Below are 10,366 nucleotides of genomic sequence, written 5' to 3'. Positions count from 1 at the left end.
CTAAACCAAAGAGATTTCACCTAGCCCAGCATACTGTCCTTTTATCATCTCAGGTGGCAGTAGTGGGATGCAGGAATCACTGGTGAAATCCTCTGGTCTGTGCCAGGCAGGAGGTCAGACTAGATGATCATGAAGCCTGAAGATTTGTTAATGTAAACAGCTACATTCTTGTTTGTTTAACTCAAAAATGGAAGGCGGTTTTTGCTCAAATGCCATGGAATGTTTCAGCCTCGGAAGAGAATTTTGAAGGACTTGAAAGTGAAAAGAGGGTTACCGTTAAAACTGAATTGCAACTGTAACTGGAGCGCTCATGACCCTATAGCTTGTCGAAAAGGTTTTTTTGAGGAAAAATTGCCTTATTATTATTAATATTTGCATTAGACTAGTGCCTAGGAATCCTAACCATAGCCCAGGCTCTCTTGTGCCAGGCGCTGTATAAACCCAGAACAAAAGGATGATCAAAAAAAGATAGAAAGGAGGGGCATGGGTGGGGGCAAAAATAAAAAACTGGACAAAGAAATGGAACTTTTCATTCTGTTTTGCATTTTTTCATTAAAAACAAAAAATCTCTAAAAAAATTCAAAATGAAATGAAAAATGTTCATTTTGTTTTTAAAATGTAGTGGAAATTAATTAGGATTTTTTCTACTAGCCTTTATAGAAACTATCATATGTACCTGGAGGGGGCGTTAAATATCTGGTTTTTGAACTGCAATACGTAGTCCATGGTTCACCTCGCTTGGTTCCCTCTATCCACCTGTCATCACTGGTCTGGTATGTGGATTGTAAGCTCTTTGGGGCAGGGGCCGTCCCATTGCTTTGTATGTCCGTACAGCATCTAGCACCACGGAGTCCTTGTCCACGCCTGGGTCTCATAAGTGCTATCATAATAATAAAACAATCTCATTAGAGATCTCATGAGACTTATATCAGCAGGGATTTGTCTTGCCCCAAATTATTCTTCCCCACACCTTGGCCATTACACCGTACATTGTCCTCCTGGCTGCCGGGCTCCACCCCAGAGGAGTCTGCGTTTCAGTGGGGGAGTGATTCGTTCTTGGTCAGGATGAAAGAAGGCTATGTCCGTGCAAGAGAGAAGAAAACCTGGAGCCTGCACAAAGTTCCTGGTAAAAACCTGTCATACAGAATGACCAACTGTTTCTCTTGCTCTTACAAGGGCCTGTTATTCCTGTAGCAGCAATGGGATGCATTGCACCCAAATGACCCTGCCCCTATGCCTAATCAGAGCCCTGCTCTTAGCTAGGTGCTGGGGAGCACAGAAGCCCTAGCAGCCCTGCCAGGAAAAACAAGGTTCCTTCAGCCATTCCTAACATGGGCCGCGAAGTTCCAAAAGCTGCCGGAGCTGTGTGAGAGCGGCCAGGCTAGCCGCTGGGGACCAAGCAAACTGCACCACACCCAGGCCGGCTGCCAGAGGATGCAGTCCCGTGCCATGACACGATGGTGATGGGCCTATTAAGGATACAGACAGGGAGACACACATAAGAATGGCCATACTGGGTCAGACCAAAGGTCCATCTAGCCCAGTAACCCGTCAGTGGTCAATGTATTAATACAACTGGTGCAAATCCTTCATGCAGAACATTTTCCCGCCAAACAATATGGTTTCCTCAAAACCTGTTTTCACTGGAAAATGTCAATTCTAACAAAAATTGTGCAGTTTCCTGTGGGAAACGTTGAAGAGGAAATTCTTGTTCTGAATCAACCTTTTGAAAGGCAGCAAGAATGTTCCTTTAGCATCGACAAAATTTTATTTTGTTTCGGTTTAACCCCACCCCCCGCCAAAATAAAACAACGTTTTATGTCAAAACGTTGATTAGAAGCAACAAAATGGGTTTTGACTTAACCTATCGTCTCATTTAGGTACTTTTGTAAACTGAAACAAAACCGTAGTTTAAGTTAAAGCAAAATGAATGTTTTTGTTTCCTTCGAAAGGTCAATCCAAATCCCAACATTTTTCCCAACATTACCAATGGGGGATAAAAATATCAGTTTTCTGACCAGTTCTAGATGAGGCAGAAGACTTTCAATAGAGCAAAAGGATTGTCCTAACCTAGGCCTTGAATCTCTGTCCTGCCACAGATTTCCTATGTGACCTTGGACCTCAGGCCCAGACCCTCAAAGGTATTACATGCAAACCCCCCATTGAGACCATTAAGGATCTGGGTCAAGCCTAGGAGCTCAGGCTGTTGGACCACACAGAGGGCATGAGAGACAAGGCACCTCCTGCCTCAGTGCTGTGTGTGTCTCCACTGCTCCTCAGGAAGTGTCCTGTCACAGGACAACCCCACCTGTTTTCAAGCCACACTAACGGTTGCGGTTCTGTATTTGGACAATGCCTAGCACAACAGGGTCTTGATCCATGACTGGGCTCCTAAATGCTACTGTAATACACCTCAGAAATAGCAATAAGAAGGTACAACAGGGCCCTCATCTACAGCTGGGACCCCTAGGACCTATTATAATACATCTAATAAATTACAATAATGTACAGTGCCTAGCACAGTTGTGGCCTGGTCCATGGCTGGTACTTCTAGGCATTACCATAAATAGCAATAATGCACAGCACCTGGTCCATGACTGGGACTCCTCGACTACTGTAATACTATCACTACTAATGATAATAAATTGTGATCATTTTGGAATGCTCCTTCATTCACCCTGGTCCAAATCGTGAGTTCCTTACTCAGCTCTAATTCAGTCTTTACTCATTCAGAATTCCCATTGACTTCTATGAGCAAGGGCTAAGTAAACTCTGAATAGGGTTGCCAATTTGGATTGGACACATTCCTGGAGGCTTCATCATGACAATCTTTTTAATTAAAGATTAATCTTTAATTCCTGGAGACTCCAGGACAATCCTGGAGAGCTGGCAACCCTAGTAGGGACTGAGTACATGCAAAGTAAAGACCTCAGGATTTGGCCCAGTATTTATAACTAGCCTCAGGACTTGGCCCACAGTGTGCCATTGTGTCTCTGCCAATCTCCTTGCTAGATGAGCTCAGATTCTCAGCAGCCAAAAGCAACGAGTGAATGGAAGTGTGAATGTTTCACCACTAGCCACTAAGACAGTACATTCTGTTCACAACCTGCTAAACCCCTAAGTCACCTTCCTAACTGCATCCTCGGGACTTGGCACTTTGGCTCATGTTACCAGCACATTAGCAGAAATGCTTGTCCATGGAGGAACTGCCAAGGCCCAAAGCTTGCTAGTGATGTCACACTTATTGATTTGTATAGCCCCACCCATCATTTTGGAAAAGGGAGTGAGTGAGGCTGGGAAAATCTTAACCATGGCAGACTGAGGCTTTGCCATGTGATGGAAACAAAGACAGGCCCAATATAAACCAGCAATGCAGGTGCAAAGCAGCGTCACCCATAACTTCAGGACACAGGCTGGCTGGTGCATGTGCCTCTCTTCCCTAAGACAGATCTGCCATTGCTCACACAGCTGAAGTTAGGCTCCATGCAGAGCTACACCTCAAGAAAGCAAAATCCTTCCCAGATCTCCTACAACACACCTTTACAGAATGCCGCATGCTCCTTTGCATCCACCCAATCAGCAGCCCTCACCTCTCACCATCTCCTTTGGTGGTGCCTAGTGCCCCAATGGGCATCAGCAGAGAGCAGTCCCCATGCTCAGGAGACCATCCAAATACAACCTTACAATGCTCCCTCTCGTACTACTTCAGCTGTGAGGATAACATGGTACCAGGCAGTGGGGACTAGCTACACCCTCTCCACCCATTGGCTCTGATAGGAAATAGGCTTTAAGTGCAGTTCCACTCCCAGTCAGTACCTGGCCCAGCCCAGGGAAGCTAATGATCCAACCAGTGGACCAAATTCGGTGATGAATCCTGGTCACATGCCACCTGAGGCATGTTGTGCATATGCTAAGAAGCAGCAGCAGCACGCACCTGCACCTGGGTTCCTCTTGAAGCTGTCTAGTGTAGAATATCAGGGTTGGAAGGGACCTCAGGAAGTCATTTAGTCCAACCCTCTGCTCAAAGCAGGACCAATCCCCAGACAGATTTTTGCCCCAGTTCCCTAAATGGCTTCCTCAAGGATTGAACTCACAACCCTGGGTTTAGCAGACCAATGCTCAAACCACTGAGCTATCCCTCCCCCCATTAGGAGGAACACCTAATAGTTCAGCTGTGAGGACCTTAACCTAATAGTTAAGGCACTGGACTGGGACTCAGGAGACCCGGTTCAATTCCAAATTTGGCCGCAGACTGCCTGCATGACCGAGTCACTTCACCTCTTCTGTGCTTCAGTTTCCATCTGTAAGACAGGGTGTGATAGAGTGTCCAGCCCCCACATGAAGGTTAAAGAAGTGGTAAAGCAGTACTGGGCCAAAGCCATGTCCCTCAGCAGCTGCCAATGGAGGACCAGGAGCTCTGGCAGTGGAACTGTGGGTGCGGGGGTAAGGTTAAGGTAGAGGACAGCAAGATGGCAGAGAGGCTGCAGCCACAGAGGCAGAGCGATCCATGGGGCAAGGATCAGGACTATAAGACCTGGCCAAGAGACCAGGACCTGACCAGGAGGAATAACTGGACTGAGAGAGCTAGGAAGCACCCCCCTCAGGTTTAGAAATGGCTGAGACTGAAGTAGAGGAGTGGGGCCATGCCCCAACCTGAAGGGAAAACAGGAAAGGTGGAAGCAGCCCAGGGAAGGCTGATCTCAAGTAGCAGCCAGAAGGGACTGAGCCCCCATTGCCTCTCCTCACCTTGGACCAGGCCCAGACCTGGTGGAGAGGGTGGGTCCGGGTGTCCCTATCCTTCCTTCCTCCCCCAGCCTACTGAGAGACCTGGAGGACTTGGGCAGAGGGGGGGAAAAGAAACTAACTTGACCATTGGGCCCCCGAGGCTACCCAGAAAAGCCCATCCCAAGACCTGGAGACTGTTTGGCTGCAGCCTGACCACTACACCTGCTGGCCCCTGAGCAATGTCCACTTTACAGGGAGGATACTTCCCTACATGGTAGGCTGGTGCGAGGCTCAAACCCAGTAACAATCGTGAGGTGCTCAGATGCTACGGCAGGGGCCTGTAAGTAGATCAATTTGGTGAATTCACAATCTAGCCCTGCATAAATAAATAAAGCTGAACCAGTTGAGTTATTCTGACTTTTATTTCATTGCTGCTTAGTCCACACAGTCGGTATAAAATCAGAAAAGCAAAGCAAAAAAACAACAAACAATAAAACAAACAACAGAATGTCTGGAGTCTTAGCATCAGAAGGCACCGTATATGAATCTACAGTAAAATGCCCATACAATTCATTGCCAGACACACCTCTGAAGCACAGAAAGAGGATTACAGAAGCCAGTCTCTGAAGGATGAAGACCTATGGGTTCCATCCAGAGATTTGTTTCTGCTACTCCTGACCATGAGGGGGGAAAAATTGGTTATAAATGCTTTATTAACAATAATACTAAGAGCAACTTGTCTAAGTACAAAAGCAGTTATAGACCACTTATATTACATAGAATTATTTATCATTTCTATCTTTTGTTTATCTCATAAAATTGTTAACTGAATTTCCAGTGAGTAAGGTTAAATGGCTAGTGATATAAGGAATGGCAAATAGATAGCACCATTTCACATATTTGGTATTTTATTTCATAGATATATATTGTTTGATTCTTTCCCATCTTTATCTACACGGCAAGGAAAAAATACATTTCAAGGTCATAGGCTACAGTTCTTGGGTGGTTTGGGTGTGTGGGGATGGGTACATGAGAGTTTGTTATACACAAGGCCTAACACAGGAAAGCATTGATGTTCTAAGGGGAAACTTCCAAAAGAAAACGAGGTTAAAGGTACACTAGTTACAGTAACATTTCAATGGAACTGGTAGGTAACATTTTTAAATGTGCCTATGTGAGTTAAAAACCCAAGTTCCCAACTGGGTGTGGTTGGAAAGCTAATGGGACTTGGGCTCCTACATCACTTAGGTGGTTTGAAAATTTGGCTCCTGGGGCATGATATTTATTCACACGCTTCAGGCAATAGGATCATGGCACTTGTGGGAGGGGACAGATCCTCAGCTGGTGTAAATGGACATCGCTCCATTCAAGCCATTGGAGCAGCACTGATTTACCTCATCTGGGGATCTGGTCTGAGTTGGGGTTTCTTTGGTGGGTTGCCTTGGGGCGGGAGCTTTCAAAGAAGATTCCATTCGCATTGAGGGTAAAACAAAAACAAGGACAAAAAATACTGCGCTCTTGTTACACTGTTAGGAGTAATAGTTCTTTAGGCACTTTCTTTAGGCTTTAACACATAGCAGATGGTCAACAAAAGCAAACAATACTATGTACATATATGTAAAAAGTGTTATAAATAGGTTTTTTAAACCATAGATACTATATACATCTTCAATTAACACAGTAACCCTTGGTGTGTTTCCTTTTGGGTTTTTTTGTTGGGTTTTTATTTTGAGGGGGTGGGGGGTTGGTTAACACCCCCCTCCTCCCCCCGTTTTGTTGTCTTTTCTTCCCCTGCCTCAATCCCCTCCATGGATGTCATGAGTGCCTTGTCTTGGCCCCCCCGCCTCATGCTTCATTATTCGCGCTTCCTCAAGATGACGTAGATCACCCCGCTGATGACAGCCAGTGGGAAGGCCACCCAAGCCAGGATGTAGGCAAAGCCGAAGGAGGTATCACTTGTGGTGGGCTGCCAGTCCGTGTGTCTCACAGTGAAGATGGCTGCACCACTCATCACACACAGGCCTAGGGAGAAGAAGTAAATATGGAACAAGCTGCACTGTGGATGCTCTGTATAATGCAAGAACTGCCCTCGCTTTCCTGGCCGGTGATGCTGGCAGGGATAATGCTGAACAGCACGGATTAAAAACCCACCCATCCAACCTATAACCATGCGCCACAAACAGAGAAGCCTGATCGAAAATCTGGGTGTATGGGGATGCAGCTGGAAAAAGAAAAAAAAACGGCTGTGGTTTAAGAATGTAGGAGTTGATCGGCACTCTGTATTTGTGGTTTTTGGACTGACACACAATCAAGCTTGGCAATCATACCCCCGAGACCTGCTCATGGAATCTGATCTATTAAAAGGCAATATCGTTTGTGTAACCCCTACTCTTGGGGGGTGAATATTCACTCACAGGGATAGTCCCACTGAAGTTAATAGGGCAAAGTGCTTACCAGGGCGAATAAGGGCGGCATAATCTAGCTAGTGACCCCACCACAGTGTAGACAGCTACTGTGTAAGCTCCTCATAGACAGTTCTGCCAATGCTCCTCAATCCCAGTCTGCACCACTTGCCTATTTTACAATTCCTGAGCCTCTCTAGAGGAGAGATCACCCGTCATGCCCAGTTTTGTGATATCCTCCAGCCAACTCCTATTTCACATGATCCAAACCCAGGGTCTGCAGAGTGCATGAACCAACGTCCCGACTACAGCACCAGGCCAGTAGGAAACACTTTGTGTCTTGAGGAGTTAAAGCTCACAGCAGGGTTAGATATCTCAAATGATTTCAATGGGCCTCAGATTTGGTACATGGGATATTCGATGTTTAGGTCTTTTCTCTGAGCAATATGGCAGGAGTGTAGATTCATTTGCAAATTCCTGTGCGTTGTGTTAGGAGGAAGAGGCACAGAATTTCCCAAGGTCACGCCACACCTGCTGGTGCAGTGATGCAGAGAGCCGTTTTGCATTTGAAATCTAAGCTCTCTTTAAAATGGGCCCTTATCCAAGCTTATTTGGGAGAGGTGTGCTCTGGGTCCCCCTCCGAGTCTCCTCCCCATGCTCTCTGATCAGCTCACAGCTGGGGTCAGGAGAGAGGAACACAATGTCCAAAGTACATCACTGCCACCCTGGGAAGAGTTTCTGTCTGTCATGGGATGAGTACACTGTCTATTCCCCAGCTTCCCCAAGCTCAGGGCTGCCAAGGACCAAGCCTGGGAGTCCTGTGTTTACAGTGGGACTATCCCTGAATCGGTCGATGCTGTGATTCATCCCTCTGAATCACAGCATCGACCAACACTCCAGCAGTGTCGCAAAAAATATCCACATCGGGGGCTGCAAAGTGCTCACACAAAGCCACCACTATCCCCCACCAAAAACAAGGGCTTTTAGTTGATCCCCGCAATTCCATTATCCATTCACGGTGCTATCGAAGCCAACTCTGTTCCAAATCTCTCCACCGGGGATCAGGACCTCCTACAGCTAACCGCAGTGCTATTTGAGCTGTTATTTCACTTCACACTGCTCCTTTGTTCACAGAAAGTGCAGAAGTGGGAATATGTTTAATTAATAAGCTGCTGAATGCAGTTTCTATTTTCTGTACACAGAAGAGAACTCCTACTGCACTGGCCCATGCAGAGAAAGCAAAATGATTGTCTCTCGACTCTGGTGGGATAGAAAACCAGCAAGCGACCATTCCAGAGCCACCTACGGATGGCTAAAAATACTGCAGTCAATTGTCCATTGAAGGAATCTGGTAGAAGAGATAATGCCTGCGTTTCTCTTGGAGATACAGAATTAGTGATTCTGACCCTGGGAATATACTCCCGTGAGTAAATTTCAGGGTAGAATATCAAGAGAACTTTCCCGTTCCAATGTGTACCTTGTGCAAGTCCTTTGGGATTTGATTTTCAGCCACCTGATGGTGCCGTTCAGTGCACAAAGGCACATGCATTTGTGTGAATACTGATCTTCCAAGGGGCGTTGTGAGGTCTTAATTCCCTGATGTCTGAAAAGCACTTTGAGATCCTTAGACAGAAGGGCACGTAGAAGTACTGTAAGGTTATCCTGACCATACCTTGCTCTTGATACCCTATCTTCTGTACCTCATGGCAGCCTGATGTGGCAACTACCAGGCTAGAACAGCCATGAACTAGGAAGAACTTTAAGTCTAGCCTCCCATTTAAAGAGACCGGGGTTGCTGGGATTTGGGATAGCACAGCATGGGGAAAACATGTATGCTGGGCTCTAGCCAGTGTTCTCTTTTGGGAGCTTCAACACTAGCATTCCCCTTGTATGGTCAGGGGAACTGTCCTTCAGAAGACAGTTTAACTCAAGTTCCTTGTCTGCTCACCGGTCTTTGAGGAGCAAGATAACCCTGGTACCCTGTCTGCCATCCCCTTGTTGCACACAAGGTGTTCCAGCACCCAAAGCTGTGTGCGAGCTATTGCTGGGGGCAATGGCTGCTGTGTTTGACTGCACAGCCACCTTTTCATCTCAGAGCTTTGCAAAATGCCTTGAGACGCATGGAATGCAAAAGTCCGTCAGTAAAACCAGTTTGTATCTAACAGAGCCTAACCCACAAATTAGCCAAGTGTACTGACTGCAGTCCTGGGCACTAGGGAACAAAAAAGACAAATGAAGTCTAGAGAAGAACAAAAATGATAAAGGGGCTGGAAGCATTGACTTGCAAAGGTTCTTTCAGTCTGCCGATAGCCTGATTCTTCTCACACTTACACTGTGTGTGGAATCCCTCTACAAATATTTCCAGTGTTTAGACACCCATGATAGATAGGGAGGAGTTTTTAAGGGTGGCAGAAGGGGTCTGAATTAGGAGTAACAGGGCTGAACTCACATCAAGGAATCTTGAGGAAGCTTTTCCTGACACGCTGCCTAACAGTGAGATCTAGACGCTGGAATAATCTCCTAAAAGGAGGCTCACTGCATGGGTCCTTGGGAACATGCTCTAGGTGTACCCAGCACCGGCCCAGGAGGAGGGGCTAGATGTGAACTCATAAGTTTTGTCTATCCCCAATGCTTACAATTCCATGCTTCCCACAAGGCAGACACACATGGAGGGACTATGGGCTGGGTCACCTCACCAGAAAGCAGCAGCAATGGTGAGAGATGAGCGTCTCCTCCCAGCTGAAATGCCCTGCACGGATTGGAACCAGCGCAGCCATTTGGGAACATCAGAGATCCTGCACTTGACAGCCCGTTGGCTTCAGCCTCAGCGTGGCTGGTGAGTCAGGCTCCACAAACAGAGGAGTTTACACTGTGGATCTTGGCCCTGCCAGGGTGAGTCACCCAGTCAGCAGGTTGCCCTGGAAGCAGGATCATCTGAACAGACAGTGCCAGGGCTGAAACGACGTGTCTGGGAAGAAAGTCTCCTCACCTCCCACAAAGGCACTTTGCAGCCGCTCCACTCAGCCGCAATGGAATTTCCATCGCTCAAACGAGCCTTGCCCGAGACCTCTAGTAGGAAAGACACAGGCAGGCGATGGCCCGTTTCTGAAGGGATCCTGAATCAAGGCTCCTCAGGAGCTAAGCGAGGCCTTTCCAAGGCTATAGAGAGGGCAAGGACTAATATCCACAAAGACTGGATGCTACAGGAATTTGCTCTTTTGGCTTTAAACCCCAGCCCA

General features: G+C 46.8%; 1 protein-coding gene across 3 annotated transcripts in view; it reads right to left on the bottom strand.

The window, feature by feature from the left end:
- Positions 1-5,128: 5,128 nt before the first annotated feature.
- Positions 5,129-10,366, bottom strand: part of PMP22 (peripheral myelin protein 22) — a 31,265-nt gene continuing 26,027 nt past the window's right edge. For all 3 annotated transcript variants that reach the window (XM_005297609.5, XM_005297608.5, XM_065563352.1), the window contains exon 5: positions 5,129-6,747. In XM_005297609.5, the coding sequence (XP_005297666.1) occupies positions 6,581-6,747 (167 nt within the window). In that variant the 3' untranslated portion in view covers positions 5,129-6,580. The remainder of the gene's footprint in view (positions 6,748-10,366) is intronic.

The sequence above is a fragment of the Chrysemys picta genome, chromosome 12, assembly GCF_011386835.1.
Source record: "Chrysemys picta bellii isolate R12L10 chromosome 12, ASM1138683v2, whole genome shotgun sequence".
NCBI classification, from domain to species: domain Eukaryota; kingdom Metazoa; phylum Chordata; order Testudines; family Emydidae; genus Chrysemys; species Chrysemys picta.
The sequence above is the reverse complement of the archived record's forward strand: the minus strand, read 5'-3'. Positions and strand labels throughout refer to the sequence as shown.